The following is a 17,129-nucleotide window of genomic DNA, read 5'->3' on the forward strand; positions in this document are numbered from 1 at the left end:
CTCCAATTTAAAAAAAAACAAAAACCAAAGCAATAATTACAACTATGGATGTGTTCAGTCCAGAACAACCAACCCAATTCAATGACCCACGTGGTGGCCTGGCCACATCCTTCATGATCTCTCTGAAGGGTCTGTTTTTCAGGGTGGTTTCACACTCAGACACCTCCAAGCATTTTAAAAGTGTGGCCAAAGCCACCAAGGTCCAGAGGTGACCATGGAAGACTGGTTGAGGCCCTGTCCCTCCTGGCAGCCAGCAGAAAGTCAGTGTTGGTGGCATCTTCTTCTAGTTAGTGACTTGTCCAGGACCTGTCCCTCCTTCCTAAGCTACCTACAGCCAGCAGAAAGTCACTTTTGCTGGCATCTTCTTTTAGTTAGAAAGCAAGATGGAGCCCCAGCCCTTTTGTAGCTTAGTTAAGGTCTTGTCAGTGTTAGGTTATGGTTGGACTCCTGAAGATCTTTTCCAACCAAGGGAATTCTGTGATTCTGTGGTCCGGGCCCTGTCCCTTTTCCTAAGCTCCCACTATTGGTGGCATCTTCTCCTGGTCAGCAGGCAGGAGGGCACCCTGGCTCTGCCTACCTGTGAACTGGGCACTGAGGACCTGTGGGGTGTGGATGATGTCCTTCCAGAGCTGCTCAAACTCAGGTATCCTGGCCACGTTCTGCAGCAGCCGCACGAGGTCCCGCCCGATCATGAAGCAATCCATGAACTTGGGGAAAAAACAGAGAGGAAAAAAAAAAAAAAAAAAAAAAAATCATCTGATTTGAGTGTTTTTTACCTGCTCCCAGGCAGGGGGAAGGGAGGAACAAGCAGTCCTTCAACCTTCCCGCCTGCTCCAGATGATTCACTCTCTGCACACTCTCCCCTCTCCTGCCCCTGGCATCCTGCCCTGTGTTTGAAGCTCACAGGTTCTGAGAGGCAGGGTGACAGGAGGGAAGGTCAGCAGCTATTTTAAAATGTTCTCTCCTCGTGTAAAGCAAACAATTGACCCATAAATCTGACAAGTTGGTTTTGGTTTTTTTTTTTCCCCTCTCCAGGACCTCAGCCAGTCTCTGAAGTTTTCACACTTGGTCCTGCCCACCCGGCAAGGAAGAACAGGCAGGGAGCTGGGGCCCACAGGGACACCAAACACAAAGCCACTGAGCTTTGGTGGCTTCTCCAGCATGGTATGGACCAAAGAGTGGCCTGGAGATGGTTACCATGTTGGCTCTAAGCTTGTGGAGATGCTGGCTGCCTCCCTAAAGGAGGAACCTATGTTCCTGCAGATCTTCCACAAGTGCTGAGGTGGTCCAGGAGCAGGAAGGGAATGGTTTCAACCAGCAAAGAGGCTGAAACGAGGCAGCCCCATCCAAACATCTCCTCTCCCCTTCTCGGAGGGTTCAAAAGCCACCCCCAGACTGCATGGGGCAAGCTGAGGGGTGACCCTGAGGAACCAGCACATCCCACACCCTTCCAGCTGCACAAGGAACGTGGGTAACGCCAGCACACGTGGGTCCCCGTGGGTTCCCAGGGAAGCAGCTCTCTCTTCCCAACCCCCCCCTGAGTCCCCTGGATCTGCTCACCCGTTCCCGGAGGAGGGAGATGCAGAAATCCACCTCCTTCTGACGAAGAGCCTGGAGCTGGGATGTGCCATGATGGTCCACGATGAGCCGGAGGTAGGTGTACACTGCCATGGCTATCAAGAGGCTGCTCTTCAGCACCCACTCTCTGTGTAAAGGAAGGAAAAAAAATCCATGGAAAAACATCTTCAGCCACCTCCTTGAGGTGGAGACTCAGGACAGAGGAAACTGAGGCACAAAAGAAACAACAAAGTCAGGGAATCCAGCCTGGAGAATGTTCCTCTACAGAGCATTCCCTGCCCTGTGGCAGGTCCTGGCTTTAGGGCACCTCTTCCTCCCCCCAGGATGGTCCCATCTGGGTGCTGACACCCCATGCTGTCTGGCAGGGTGGCAGATGTCTTCATGCAAAGCCCTGGGTGGGTTTCCAGGCCACAGAGATGTTCTCAGCCACAACAAGTTTGAAGTATTTGCAACCACAAGCAATAAAAAGGCTCAGGAGCACGTGGAGGGAGCAGCTGCCCCTCTAAGAGGTTTGACCTTGATGCCACCAACCTCCAGAGGAGCCTCTTTACTGTTCCCCATGGTCAGGGCAGCTCCAACCAAGTGACAGTGCACCAGGACAAGCTTCAAGGACTTTCCTGCAGGATCAGGCTTGGAATGTTCTCCCACACCCCCGTGCCAGAGGTGTTTCCACACTCCTCTGGTCAGTCTGCCAGCACCAAGAGGATGAATCCAACAAAACCAGTGGCATCCTGAGCAGAATGAGCTGTGGAGACCACCAAGGGGGCTGGAAGCACCAAACTGGGGGAAACCAGAGGTGGTTAAGCTGAAAAATCAGAAAGATTTGGGAGAGGGTGGAGAGAGGGTCTGAGGTGGACACAGCAGGACCTGTCCTACCTGGGGGGGCAGGGGCTCTACCCCCAGAGCTGGCTTTCTGGAAGCAGATTTTGATCTCTCAGCTTGGTGTCCTGAGGGTGGGCAGATGCTTCAGCTCCACTCCCCAGGAGGGATGGAGCCCACCAGGAAGGTTTCTCCATCGTCAGCTCCACCAGCCTGGCCCTGCCTGCTGGGTATGTCTCCTCCTCACCCCCCCCCTCCTTATCTAAACTCAGCAATAAATATTCTCTTTAAAAAGTCCATAAAAAGCACCTTGTCAGCTGGGTTATTTGTGTTGGATGCCAAGAAAGGGCTGGGCTGACTTGGTGTCTCCAGCAGGATTGATCATCCCCAGCCAGCTGGAAACCACTTCCCATGGGAAGTGCCACCACGGCCACCTGAAGAGACCACCAACTCCCCAACCCTTGGTCAAGGGGGATTTGGGAAGCTGTTCCAAGTGTCATCTTTCCCAAGCTTTTCTCCCTGCATCGAGCTGGATGCCAGGAGCAGGTTAAGCAGCTGGGCAGGAGGCACATGGAGGATGTGGGAGTTAATTAAGGTCAGGACCTCCTGGGGAGCTCCAGCAGCAAGGGCTGCCCCGAAGAGAAAAATGCTGTCAAAAGGGGGAGGAGGAAAAAAACCTAAAAAAGGCACTGACAGCCTCAGGATTCATCAATCTGAAAAATGAAAGCAGTGGGAGGAAGCAGTGGGTTGGAGCTGCCAGGAGCAGCTTCGTGACCACCCGGCTCCCCCAGGGCAGCGGTCGTGGCCTCCTTGGGCAGGGCTGGGGAAGCAGCTTTGCTGGAGCTGTTTTTAATGAACCAGACATTTAATGAGCACACATTAACCCAAAGGTGGCATTGGATCTTCACGTGAGTGGCTAAAATTAAAGCTCTGGCTTCCCCCTTCCCCAATCCCAGGATCAGCAAGGTTGGAAAAGATCTCAAAGATCATTGAGTCCAAGCAGCCACCCTACAGCCCCTGTCCCATTCCCTGTTCCACCTCCTCTCCCCATCTTCTGAAACCTCCAGGGATGGTGACTCCACCACCTCCCTGTGCAGCCCCTTCCGATGTTTCCTCACTCTTTCTGTGATGAATTTTTTTCTAATATCCAACCTGAACCTCCCCTGGTAGAGTTTGACCCCATCACCTCTTGTCCTCCGCTGGTCCCAAGGAGCAGAGGCCAACATCTGTCTCACCACAACCTCCTTTCAGGGAGTTGTAGCCTCCTCTTCTCCAAGCTGAACATTCCCAGTTCCCTCAGCCTGTCCTCCTAAGAGTTTTTCTCCAGACCCCAGAACCAGCACCCTCTCCAGCACCTCCGTGTCCTTCTAACCAACACAGAAATCCCAATGGAGAGCTGGGGGTTCTTCCCCCTTGGTTCCCACCCAAGTCTCCTCCTCCTCCTCAGATCCTTCCTGTGGGACAACCCACTGGAACTCCAGCAAACCCCTCTGTGGGGTTCCAACCTCTGATCTGCTCCTCTGAGGAAGTCCAGGGGGAAGCTCAGAGCTCTCTCCTGCAGCTTCACCTCCAGAGGTGGCACTGGGGGACATGGAGGGCTGGGAATAGATGAGCTTTAAGGTCCCTCCAACCCAACCTAACTCATTCCATGGTTAAATCCAGTTGGGATCAGAAGAGCTGAGCACAAAGACAACGAAGGCAAGAAAGCAAAGAACTGAAGGTCAATCAAGTCCAGAAGATCCCAGGTGGTTTCTCCTTCCCAGGCCTGGGGCAGCACTGGGTGGCACTGAGAGCAGCACAGCCAATCCAGGAATAAACATCACCAGGACTCTTAACTGCTGCCAAAGAAAGGCTTTAACAACTGGATTGTTAAGAAAAAAAAGGGATTTGGGGAGAAGCCTGGGGTGAAAAGCTCTGGGTTCTGTCAAAACAACTCTGCCCAGGCAGAGGCTGCAGGTTGGAATCCTGCTTATCATCCATCAGCAGCTTTGTTGCCAACAAAGGACAATACCCCAGCCCAGAGGACAATATTTCCCAGATGGCCTGTCCACACCAAATTAAAATTGCAGCCCAGGAGCTGCTGAAACACAGGAAGCTTTTTGGAATTAAGTCTGTCCTGCTCCTCCCAAAGGAACAACTCCTCCCCCACTGCTCAGCCCAACTCAGGAAGAAAATAGCCCTGGGCTGGAGCTCCTCAGGCACCAGAGGAGATGCTGGACCCACGTTCTGGGTGCCACATGTTAGGGGACAGCTGTGTCCCCACAGCTCAGGGAGAGGCATCTGGGAAGATTATCTCCCTCTGCAAACCCCACAGTGATTTCTTTGCTAATGGAAGGAATTCCTTCTTTCTTATTCTGCATTCTGAGGGTGCTGAGCCCCAGGTTGCCCCCAGAAGCTGTGGCTGCCCCATCCCTGGAAGTGGTGAAGGTTGGATGGGGTTTGGAGCAACCTGGACTGGTGGGAGGTGTCCCTGCCCATGGGTTTAGGAACTGGATGAGCTTTCAGGTCCCTCCAACCCAACCCATTCCATGATTTTATGGTTTCAGACCACCCTCCCCCCACACAACCTTCTGAGAGCTGGAAATTCACACCATGGCTTGAAAATCTGCTTGGTCACTCTCAGGGAATGAGCACCAAAGTCTTTTGTGTGGGAAACCCCATCAGACACCCCAAAATCTGCTCCTCTTGTGCTAAGCAGGATGAGCACCCTCCCAGCCAGGTTTGGCTGTGGTTACCTCCAGCCCACCCCAAGCTCTGCCACCACCTCCCTCCCAGCCCTACCTTTGCTCTGTCAGGATCTCCAGGACATTCTCAGCCAGCCAGATGTTTTTTGCTGTCACATCCCCACCTGAAAGCCAAAGAATCCCCAAGTTGGGTTAGAAAAGCCCTTGAAGATTCACTGAATCCAACCATAACCCAAACTCTACCAAGCTCAGAGCTAACCCAGGCCTTGAACCAGCAGAACACAGAAAGCTCCTCTGAGCAAGGCAGCTGATTCCTCAGGCATATGGTGGGATTCTTGGGGATGCCCTGCACAGGGACAGGAGTTGGACTTGATCCTGATGGATCCCTTCCAGCTTGGCAGATGATTCCATTCCAATGGCTTTCTTTATGTTGCTTCTGCACCTGAGCTTTTATTCAGCATTCAGCTGGAGCAGAGCAGGGATTCCTCCTGCTCCCAGGGGCATCCCCAACCCCTAACCCAGGCCAGCCCCAAACAATGGCATCATTAACAATCAAGGCATTGTTAGCAATTAAGGCATTGTTAACAATTAAGGCATTGTTAACAATTAAGGCATCATAATAGTGATGAGTGAGGCAGCCCCCTCCTTCCAGAGCAAAAGGGGCCCCCGAGCAGGGAGGTGCAACCCAAGGGGCAGCTCCATGGCCTTTGCCACCATCCCCTGTCCCCACTGGGTGGCTGAGTTCCCATTCCTGGATGGGTTTCAGGGTCGTTTCGATGGGATTTTAGGGGAAAAACATTTTGCAGAGTGGGGGTGATGGTTGGGACTCCATCATCCCAAGGGTCTTTTCCAACATGAAATATCCCGCGATTCTCTGAGCTTGGCCAGAGCTCAGGACCCTCCCCCCTCTTTCCTTCTCCTTCCTCCCCCCAGGAGCAGACACAGCAGTTTCCAAGCCTGGTGCTTGGCAGAGGTGACCTGAACACAAATGTCAGGTTTGATGGGGGACACACACACATCAGTTCCTCCTTGGTGGACGTCAGTGCTCAGAACACGGAAGAGGCCCCGTTCCTGCTGCTCCGGAAAAGCGTCCGTGGGGCTGGGGGGGGGGATGCACCCAGGGCTGGGGGGGGGACACTGGGGGGACACAGATGGCCACTGCCAGCTCCCTGGAGGAGCTACTGACTTCAGGGTCCCCCCTGAAGCTCTGAGGAGCTCCCGAGGAGCTGCGTGCATGGGTTTTGCCATCCCAAAGGGCAAAGCAGGGACTATGGGTGGTTCTGGGGCTCTTGTGCAGCCCCCCCTTCACATCCCCCCCAGGGGTTTGTCCCCTGTTAAGTACAGTTAAACTTCTTGTCTAGTTCTAGAGCTCCCAGCAGAAGGACATGGAGCTGTTGGAGCTGGTCCAAAGGAGGTACTGGAGCTGCTGGGAGAGCTGGAGCAGCTCTGGAGCCAGGGGGAAAGAGTTGGGGGTGTTCAGTCTGGAGAAGAGAAGGTTCTGGGGAGACCTTGGAGCACCTTCCAGTGCCTGAAGGGGCTCCAGGAAAGCTGGGGAGGGACTTGGGATAAGGGCCTGGAGAGATGGGATGGGAGGGAAGGGTTTCCAGCTGCAAGAGGGGAGCTGGAGATTGGACATCAGGGAGAAATTCTTTGGGGTGAGGGTGCTGAGCCCCAGGTTGCCCCCAGAAGCTGTGGCTGCTCCATCCCTGGCAGTGTTGAAGGTTGGATGGGGCTTGGAGCTGGTTGGAGCTGTCCTTACCCATGCAGGAGGTGGGACTGGATGAGCTTTAATGTCCCAACCCCAAGCAGACTGTGACTCTGTAAAAACTGTCAGCAACAGGAACCAGAACACTTCCTGGAGGCTTCTTTAAAGCTCCAGCATTTGCCAGAAGCCTCCTGGCTCCCTCTGTGATTCACCCCTCGAAGAGGCTCTTGGGAGCTACAGCCTCTCCAAGGTTCATCCTCTGCTCCAACTTCCCTGGAGAATTTTCCTCCCCTTACAGGTCAGGGCAGGCTTGGGCACAGCTCCTGCCTGCCAGGGGGTGGTTATGGAGCTGCTGGGGAAGCCTGCCCAGACCCAGCTACCTCCCAAGAGCCAGGGGATGGCACCAAGAGTGTCCAACCCTGCTGGCAGGAGCAGGGAGGGGACACAGGCAGCTGTCACCTCACTCCTGTGGCACAACTCACCTGCAATCTGCTTCATGAAGGTCATGCAGACACCATCAGCACCCAGCACCCCACTCTTCACCAGCTCCCGCAGCAGCCACACCAGCTGGGCAGAGGGAGAGGTCAGAGCAGCTTTGGCCACCCCCCCACCACACCCCAGGACACCTCTCTTCTACATTTCCCCCTTCCAAAAGTCACTCCTGGACTAAAGGAGCTCCATGGGTGCTGACCACCCCCCCCTCTCCTCCCCAGGGACCTCCCCATTCCAACCTCCCCAGGGATCTCCACCTTTCAACCCTCATCCTGCTCCAACCCTTGGTGGCTGGGAAGGGGGAGATCTGGGGAAGTTTCTCCTCACCTGGGTCCTGCAGGTGTCCTGCAGTTTCAAGTACTTCTCCATGAGAATATGGTTGATCTTGTTGAGAACAATGTTCATCCCATCTCTGCTCACCAGGGCCAAGTCCCTGTAGCACTGCAGAAGAGGAGAAGGTCAGAGGTGAGGAACCCCAAGAAAAACCAGGCAATGGTTTTCTCAAAGGTAGCAGCAAAGAACTGAATCTCAAGGAAAAAGGAGAGGGAGAGCCATTCATGCCCTGGATTCAGGATTTCAGCCCAGGAGCTGCAGGTTTCTCACTGGGTTGTCCCTGTCCCCTCATCCCAGCCTTCCCTGCACTCTGCCACCACCCTGGAGTGACCAACACTGGAGAGAAAAGACAGACACAGCTCCTTCAGGAAGGAGCAATTAATAAAAGCCATTTCCAGACCCTCTGCTCCAGCCTCCCTGGCACCAGTGTCAACCAGAACCACACAGAAGGTTCTTGAGCTTGGGCTCCCAGCACCACGGGAGCTCCCTGGAGATGCAGGATTGTCCCATGGCTCCTGCTCACAGCAGCTTTCCCAGGGCAGGCAGAGGTGGATTTGGAGACTGTTTGGCTCCAAACTGCTCCACAGGGTTGGGCTGGATTTGGGTTGGAACTCCAGACATCCTGCCTGCTGCTCCAAACCCAGGGATTTGCTGGGGCTGAAGGGAAAGGGAGGACTTGAAGGTCTGAGCTTGAAAGTTCCCTCCCAAGCCTCTCACCATGCTGATTCTCTGACTTTCCCCATTTGTCACCAGTGGGCAGAAAGCAAAGGTGTTGGCTCTGCCTTCCCTGGTGGCCAGGACAGCAGCAGGGGGGAAGTGGGAGGGTGATTAGGAAGTAATTTGCTAAGTGGGTTCTGCATGAATGTTAATTTGTGCCAGGAAAATGTCACAGATCTTCCAGAGAGAAGGGGTCTGGTCTCTGCAGCCTCCTTTGGAGAGTTAATGAGGCCTCCAAAGATCTCTTTGATGAGGCTCCATATGCTCCAGGCTTGCTCCCTCCCTTGTTCATAGAGCTCTGGGTAAAAAAAAAAATAATTAAAAAAAAAAAAACAACATTAAAAATCAAATCCAAGAGGTGTAGACTCTTTGGGGCCTTTAATTGCTTTGGAAATGCTAAATGGATACCCAGCAAAGCAGAGCCAGACTCTGAGTCTCCAGGCAGATCACCACCTGGCCAGGGAACCACAACAACAAGAAAAGAACCCCAAACATGGCCCTGATGGGAAAATCTGGGTCCAGGACAGAGGGAAGGAGTGGGTGCTGCTGGGTGCCTCAGGCTCTGCCTGGGGTCAGACAAAGCTTTCATTACACTTGGAAGACACCAGTGGTGTCCTCTCCCTGCCCTGCCTGGACCCCACCACCCATCACCCCCCTCTCACTGCTTTTCTGCACCCTTTTTGGAGGTTCTGTGGTCCCAGAAGTCCCCCTGAGCTGGGTGAAACTCAGGGGCTTTGGTTTCCCACCAGATGTGGACGAGGTACAGTGTCCACATCTGCATTTAAAGCCACCAAGAGGTCCTGTGATCCAACCTTCCTGCCCAGAAGGGCTGGAACAACCAGCTCAGAGACTCTTTAAGGGATTTAGATGTGGTTTTTAAGACCTGGCAGGAAGGCCACCACAATCCTATTACCTCGAGAAGGTTTGGCAGCTCTTGACCTCAAATCCCACAGCCAAACACTGCAGAAAACCCAAATCACCATCCACAATGTTGCTGCTCCTTGGCCCAAAGCACAACTGGAGAAGAAGCCCTTGGGAGAACAAGTCCCACTCCACCAGGATGACAAGATGTCACCAGCCTGTCCCTCACCTTAACCCTAACCCTGACCCCATTCCTCAGGCTCCTGGACCCCTGCCCAAGAGCCTCAGGGAAGAGGGAGGGGGAACCAGGGATGGAACCAATAATCCAAAGGAAGGGGCTTGGAGGAAATATCTCCAGGGGGGTGGGGAGAGAACCTGAATTTCTTGTTTATTGCCACAAACCCATCCCCTCCTCCCTACCCTCGGCAGAGCGGAGCCACCGCTCCCTTTAATTAAGGGCAAGGAAGGAAAAAATGTTGTGATTGAAAGGAGGGGAGAAGGAAGAGAGAAAAAAAAACAACAAAAAACAACCCACGGGTGGAGGAGAGAGGGATTTGGATGCTGGAGGAGATGTCAGGGAGGGTTCTGTGCCCTCTGATCCTGGATCCCAACATTAATTAAAGCTCCAGGTGCCGGGCGGAGGAGGGAGCGGTGATGGATCAGCTGCTGTCACTTTGCTATTTGAAGGGCAGTGAAGTGTCCCCCACCTCGAGTGTCCCTCCCCGAGTGTCCCCTCCCTCCTTGCAGCTGAAGCAGAGCAAATCTCTCCTGCCTGGAGTGTCCAGACAACAAAAAAAACCCAAAAAAAATGGTGAGGAGGAAACCACTGAGCTTCAGCCCCACGGGGAGGGAAGAGCCAGCGGTTCCGTGACCCAATCCCCAGCACAGGAATTGGGTTTGCAACTGGGAGAAAAGTTGAGGAAGCTCCACTTCCCCCTCCATGCACCTGTGAGGGACCCACTGCCTGGGGACAGGCACCCAAGGTGACCAAGTGGCTGCCCTGAGCAGCACCCTCTGCTTGGCCCAAGGAGCATTGAAATGCCCTGGGAGAGACCCGGGGCCACCCCCAGAGCCCTTCTTTTTTTCTTTTTTTTTGGGGGGGAGGGGGCAAACCAGGTCCTGGGAAGGTGGGGAAGCCTCGTGGGGTGTATTTGATTCAACCTCACTGGGTTGGGTGCTGACACCCAAGGTTGCACCAGCACCAAGTGTCCTGCACCCAGGGGCTGCTTGCTGGAGGATGAGCAGCAAATCCTCATCCCAGGATTCCTGTCCCCTCCGAGGCCATCCCAGGATTCTTGTCCTTTGGGAGACCATCCCAGGGCTCTCCCAGGACCCCGTGTCCACCAGGATACTCAAGAGTTCACCCCCTTCGTGGGCAAGGAGTGATTCCACCCCTTCCAAAGCCTGGCAGGAAAATCCCTGCCTGCTTTCCCATTCTTCCTGCCTGGCCCCAGGACTGGTGACATCAGGGAGCAGAAGGTGACATCAGGGAGCAGCAGGCTGTCAGACCCAATTTCTCCTCCCCAAAGCAGCCCCCAGGGAGCAGGAGCCCCTTCAGTCACCCCTCAGGAAGGTCCCCAGGAGGATCCCAGTGTGGCCCCAGGCTGCCAGCTTGGAGGGACAGTGACAAAGGACCCAGAGTTTTCCCCCCTCCAGCAGAGGGGAGCAGGAGGAAGGTTCCAGGATGGTTTCTCTTGGTCCCTTGTGGTGGGATGGCCACAAAATGCTGTGAAGATGGAGAACTGAAGCAGGATGGATTTGCTCAACCTCTGCTTCCACCTCTCTTGTGAGGTTTGTGCTCAATAAACAGTGCTTGGATAATTCCCAACACATCCCAATGGGATCCAGCACATCCCTGGGAGATCCACCACATCCCAATGGGATCCACCACAGCCCAGCAGGATCCACATCCCTGGGAGATCCACCACATCCCAATGGGATCCACCACAGCCCAGCAGGATCCACATCCCTGGGAGATCCACCACAGCCCAATGGGATCCACCACAGCCCAGCAGGATCCACATCCCTGGGAGATCCACCACAGCCCAATGGGATCCACCACAGCCCAGCAGGATCCACATCCCTGGGAGATCCACCACATCCCAATGGGATCCACCACAGCCCAGCAGGATCCACATCCCTGGGAGATCCACCACAGCCCAATGGGATCCACCACAGCCCAGCAGGATCCACATCCTTGGGAGATCCCCCACATCCCAGTGGGAAGAAGGGTGTTTTATTCCACATGGAGAAGGCTCAGCCTTTGGAAACCCATCCTGGAGAGTGCTGCAGTCAGCAAGCAGAAATCCCAAGGGATTTCTAGGGGGATGTGTTCAGTGGTGCTCTGAGCTGCTCCAGGTTTCCAGGTGCTCAGCACAAGAGGCAGAACCAGACCCAGAAGCTCCAGATCCAGCGACGAGTTCCAAGAATGGATCCATTGCTTTGGTGGAGAGAGCTCTGCCCTCATAGGAGCCATGAAATCCAGAGGCAATATTCCATGAGGTCAGGATCTTCAGAGCATCCCCAGCTTCAAGAGGGCCACTCCAACCCTTTCCAGTTCCCTGAGTCACCTCACAACACAAATGCAGCCAAACAAGGACCCCCCTGGCACTTCCCATGGGGCTTTTCTCCTTCCAGCCACTGCAAATGATCTTTATTTCTGCAATAAGATATTATTTTCCACTCCTTTTCTCCTCCCCCAGCATTCCCAGTTTGTAGCATTAAATCCTCCATCTTTAGAATAGAAAAAAAAAAAAATCAATCATCTTCCTGGAGGTGAGTAACCACAATTTGAAAAAATGGACTTTCCAGCCTCCTTAATTAAAAAAAAGCCCTCTTTAAATATTAAATCCTGTCTGTGAAATTAATAGAGCAATTTTCTGTAGGAACTGAACACAAATTCCTCCTCAGAAGTCTACTGCAGGCATTTCCACCTGGTTTCCAGCATGGAAATCCATTTTGGACAAGGCAGAAATCAGGAAAGCTCAAGAGTTCCTTGAAGATTCAGTACTTACCTCTCAGGGAAATAAAACCAAAAAACCCTAATTAATTCTGGGGCTGTGAAAGAACCTTTCCTGATGGCAGGAGTTTGCCCCAAGGCAAAAAAAAAAAAAAAAATCTCTGGTGACCAAACTTCCTGAGCTCCCCAAGGTGGTTTTTTTTTTACCTTTTGAGCCTGAGAAGGTTCAGTTAAAACCAGGGTGAAAAGGCCCAGGCAGATCTCCTCGTGCTGGGGGGTTCCTTTGCAGATCTGAGAGAGAAAAAAAAGAGGGGTTAGAGGAAAGGGAAGGACTGGAAGGAGTTAAAACACCCTGAGCCCACAGAATGGTGCTCAACAGAGCAGCCAGGAGCTTGGGAGGACTCCAAGCAGGATCAGGAGGGGCTAAAGCCACATCTGGACATCTCTCAGTACCAAGAACTTCCCAGCAGCTTTCACTCCCCCATTTCAGGTTCCTGAGAGGTGACAAAGCCCAACAGGGCAGCAGGAGATCCCTCAGCCTTGTTCTGCTTTTCTCCATGGACTTTTCTACTTTTTTTTTTATTGTTTTGGGTTTTTTTCTCCCAAAGTGGGAAAGAATTTCAGAGCCCTGGGTTGCTGAGCCTTTCCTGTCCCTCTGACAACCCCAAGGTGTTCTGGGGAGGGCAAAAAAAAAAATAATCCACAACCATGTTTGTGAGCCCATTCCCATTTTCCATGACAGTTCTCCTTATAGGGTAACATCTGCAGCTTGCTGGAAGAGTATTTTAAGACCCACACAGGGTTTCAGAGAAATATTCCATCCCTCAACATGCCCTTTCCTGGGATCTGGAGTCTGGATGTTGGGAGGTCAGGAAAAAAAGCTGATTTGAGGGATACAGGAGGACAAAACCAGAGGGTGGAAGAGTCCTGGCATTGGATTCTCCTGGGATCTGGGGTCTGGTTGTTGAGAGGCCAGGAAAAAAAGCTGATTTGAGGGATACAGGAGGACAAAACCAGAGGGAGAAAGGATCCTGGCATTGGATTTTCAGGGATCTGGAGTCTGGTTGCTGGGAGGTCAGGAAAAAAAGCTGATTTGTGGGATACAGGAGGATAAAACCAGAGGGGGAAAGGATCCTGGCATTGGATTTTCAACTGATTTTCAGGGATCTGGAGTCTGGATGTTGGGAGGTCAGGAAAAAAAGCTGATTTGAGGGATACAGGAGGACAAAACCAGAGGGGGAAAGGATCCTGGCATTGGATTTTCAAGAGGAATTGCCCAAGGATTAAAGCCATGGTGTTGGTTTGTCTGCTGCTGGAGAGGCTGAGAGCACAGTGGGCTCTGGCCCCAGGGCCTCTTGTTCTCCATCCTCAGAGAGCCCAGAAGGTCCAATGGACCCAGAATGCTGTCACCCAGGGAGGACTGGGTGGCTCTGGAGGGGGTGACACTCACGTGGGCATTGAGGGCATCGTTGGCTTCGCGCTCCGAGAGGCCGCTGGTCAGCGAGGTCACGATGCCCACACACCTTTCCAGTCTCTGAAAAAGAGGGAAAAAAACCTCAAAAATCAACTGGGAAGCAACAAATCCACTCCAGCACCCCCTGCCTGACACAAAAACACAACAGAGGTGGCTTCAACCCCCACCCAAAGCACCTGGAAGGTGGGGAAGCAGCCGGCGACCGCTGCTCTGGGCTCCTGCCGAGGCTCCAAGGTTCCTCCCAGCTGGAGGAGTTTCATTTATCCCCAATTTTGGGTTTTCTTCTGCCCAAAATTAAACATGTGACACCCCCCACACACACACACTCTGTCAGTCAAGGAATTCTTCCTGAAATCCAATCTATTTCCTTCACATCCAGTTTTCTTTGCTGGTGGCACCACTTCCAGGAGCTTTTTGGGCAGGGGGGGTGATTTGAGGGAGCCCTGGAAGCTGAGGGAGGAGGAGGAGGAAATGGAGCCTGAGACAAACAAGCAGGGGGTGAGGAGAAGGTTATTTTTCGAGGGTCATTTCTTGATTAAAATGCAAACACATCCAAGCAACTAATTAGCAACTCTTTTGCATATCAAAGGGGCTTGAAGAGGGAGGAAAAGATCCAGCAGTGGAAAAAATGGGAGTTGGAAAAATCCCCCTGGAGAAACGAGCTGAGTTGGTGGCAGAAAAGGCAGCCAAGGGGCCAGCAGGAGGAAGACTTTGGCAAGGAAGTTCAGGACCAGAAAATGTCTTGGAGCTGTGACCTGCTGGCAGAGTGCTGGGCTCAGGGGGCAGTGATCCCTCTCCTTGGGATCAGGGGCAGTGATCCCTCTCCTTGGGATCAGGGGCAGTGATCCCTCTCCTTGGGATCAGGGGGCAGTGATCCCTTCTTGGGATCAGGGGGCAGTGATCCCTCTCCTTGGGATCAGGGGGCAGTGATCCCTTCTTGGGATCAGGGGCAGTGATCCCTCTCCTTGGGATCAGGGGCAGTGATCCCTCTCCTTGGGATCAGGGGGCAGTGATCCCTTCTTGGGATCAGGGGCAGTGATCCCTCTCCTTGGGATCAGGGGGCAGTGATCCCTCTCCTTGGGATCAGGGGCAGTGATCCCTCTCCTTGGGATCAGGGGCAGTGATCCCTCTCCTTGGGATCAGGGGGCAGTGATCCCTTCTTGGGATCAGGGGGCAGTGATCCCTCTCCTTGGGATCAGGGGGCAGTGATCCCTTCTTGGGATCAGGGGCAGTGATCCCTCTCCTTGGGATCAGGGGCAGTGATCCCTCTCCTTGGGATCAGGGGGCAGTGATCCCTTCTTGGGATCAGGGGCAGTGATCCCTCTCCTTGGGATCAGGGGGCAGTGATCCCTCTCCTTGGGATCAGGGGGCAGTGATCCCTCTCCTTGGGATCAGGGGGCAGTGATCCCTCTCCTTGGGATCAACTGGAGAGGCCCCAACTTCTCCCCCTCTCCCTGAACATGGGATTTCTGCCTCTGAGCAAGTCTCATCCTTCATCTTCCTTCCAGGAGTTCCACCAAACCCCAGAGGAGATCAAGAGGATGATTTCTTTGGGTTAACACCTGGGATGAGATTATTATTATTTTTTTTTCATGCTCCAGTCCTTCCCACCCCCTTTGCCACCCCCCAAACAGAGGCATCCATCCTACTGGCACCAGCTGCTCCTACTGGGAGAAAGGGAACAACTGGAGGAGAAGGAGGAGAAGGAGGAGAAGGAGGAGAAGGAGGAGAAGGAGGAGAAGGAGGAGAAGGAGGAGAAGGAGGAGAAGGAGGAGAAGGAGGAGAAGGAGGAGAAGGAGGAGAAGGAGGAGAAGGGGAGAAGGAGGAGAAGGAGGAGAAGGAGGAGAAGGAGGAGAAGGAGGAGAAGGAGGAGAAGGAGGACAAGGAGGACAAGGAGGACAAGGAGGACAAGGAGGACAAGGAGGACAAGGAGGACAAGGAGGACAAGGAGGACAAGGAGGACAAGGAGGACAAGGAGGACAAGGAGGACAAGGAGGACAAGGAGGACAAGGAGGACAAGGAGGACAAGGAGGACAAGGAGGACAAGGAGGACAAGGAGGACAAGGAGGACAAGGAGGACAAGGAGGACAAGGAGGTTTTCTCCCTCAACGTGGCAGCCTCCTGACTGCCAGAACCCAACCCTCACACCTGGTTCTTCCCCTGTCCTCTCCAGTTCCTGTTTTTTGGAGCCTTGGAAGGTGGAAAGATGAAACTGGTGATGGAAATCCAGCAGCAACCAGGAGGAGAGCACAAATTCCAAGCAGTTTCTCCCAACTGAGGAGGTTTTGAGGCCCCTGAAGCCTTTTTTCCAGTGATGTGAGAGGCAGGAGAAGCCTCACTGGAGAAAAAAAACACTCCTGGGATTCTCCTCCTGGTTTTTGTTTCCTCACAATCACCTGAACCAAACCCCACACCCCCTGACTGCTTGGGGATTCCTTCCCAGGCTCAAAGCTCCCAGGAAAAGTCCAGGTGAGAGCAACCCAGAGCCCAGGAAACCCTGGAGCTGCTTTTCAACCCCCAACTGAAGTTCTGGGCCACGCAGGTTGGAAGCTGGGAATGTTTTATCCAGCCCTGGCCAGAACCCAAAACACACAGGGGGACTGATGAGAGCTTGAAAGGAATAAAAATACCCAAACAAACAGCAAAAGAGACTTCCCAGACCTTGAGACTCAGTTATTCCATTTACCTCCCTGGTTTCCTCCTGCAATTAAAAAGCCAGAATGGTTGGGGGGAGGGTGTTGGGGTTTATCTTTCATTTTATGAGCCCCAAATCCGTTGGTTTCCATCCCACAATAAATAACCAGGCTCTCTCCCAGTTTCCCACCTGGGAAGTCACAGCTTTGGGAAGATCCCTGGGAGGCAGGTGACAAACCCAGGGGTTGAGCCAGGCAGTTTCTTGGCTTTTCCACAACAGATCCCAGTGGATCCCAAACCTGGACAGGAAGCTGGGAAAAACCTCACAAAGTTCCCCAGGGTTTGGAACACGAGTCCTGGGGGGGGGAGCAGAGAAACCCCAACTGAGGGATGGGCAAGGGGAGCAACCTCTGCACCCCTAGGAGGGGCTGAGCCTGTAAACCCCCCCCCCCCCAAAAACCCCCCAGCCCCAGCACCTACCTCCTCCAACTCATCCTTGGCATCCAGAAGAGTGGAGAGCAGCAACTTCCCTCCTCCTGCCGTTCCCCCCTTCCCCTTCTGCAGCTCCATGGCTGGGGAGGGGAGGGGGGGAGAGGAGAATCCCTATCTGGGGGGGCTTGGTGTGAGAGGAGCCCCCCCCCCTCCGCTTTCTTTTTTAGTCTTTTTTTCTTTTTTTTTTTTTTTTTGGCTTAGCGATTCCCCCCCCCCACCCAGTTCTTCCTGGTGGAGGATGGGGAGGGGGGTGCTGAGGGGAAAGCCCCCCCCTCAGCAGCACCCCCGAGCTCCTGCAATGAGGCTGGGGGGGGGGGTCTGCTCCTAGGGGCTTCACCCCAATATGGGAGGGGGTGCAGGGGGGGGGGGGCTGCTCTTTGA

The 17,129-nt window shown here is 53.7% G+C and overlaps 1 protein-coding gene across 4 annotated transcripts in view; it reads right to left on the reverse strand.

Annotated features, from left to right (window-relative positions):
• INTS3 (integrator complex subunit 3) overlaps positions 1–16,849 on the reverse strand; it is a 40,355-nt gene extending 23,506 nt beyond the window's left edge. For all 4 annotated transcript variants that reach the window (XM_030465095.1, XM_030465093.1, XM_030465092.1 and 1 more), the window contains exons 1-8: positions 16,737–16,849; positions 13,599–13,682; positions 12,356–12,439; positions 7,606–7,719; positions 7,269–7,353; positions 5,179–5,245; positions 1,561–1,705; positions 578–707 (exon numbers count right to left, since the gene is read on the reverse strand). In XM_030465095.1, the coding sequence (XP_030320955.1) occupies positions 578–707; positions 1,561–1,705; positions 5,179–5,245; positions 7,269–7,353; positions 7,606–7,719; positions 12,356–12,439; positions 13,599–13,682; positions 16,737–16,826 (799 nt within the window). In that variant the 5' untranslated portion in view covers positions 16,827–16,849. The remainder of the gene's footprint in view (positions 1–577; positions 708–1,560; positions 1,706–5,178; positions 5,246–7,268; positions 7,354–7,605; positions 7,720–12,355; positions 12,440–13,598; positions 13,683–16,736) is intronic.
• Positions 16,850–17,129: the final 280 nt, after the last annotated feature.

The sequence above is a fragment of the Calypte anna genome, chromosome 25, assembly GCF_003957555.1.
Source record: "Calypte anna isolate BGI_N300 chromosome 25, bCalAnn1_v1.p, whole genome shotgun sequence".
NCBI lineage: Eukaryota > Metazoa > Chordata > Aves > Apodiformes > Trochilidae > Calypte > Calypte anna.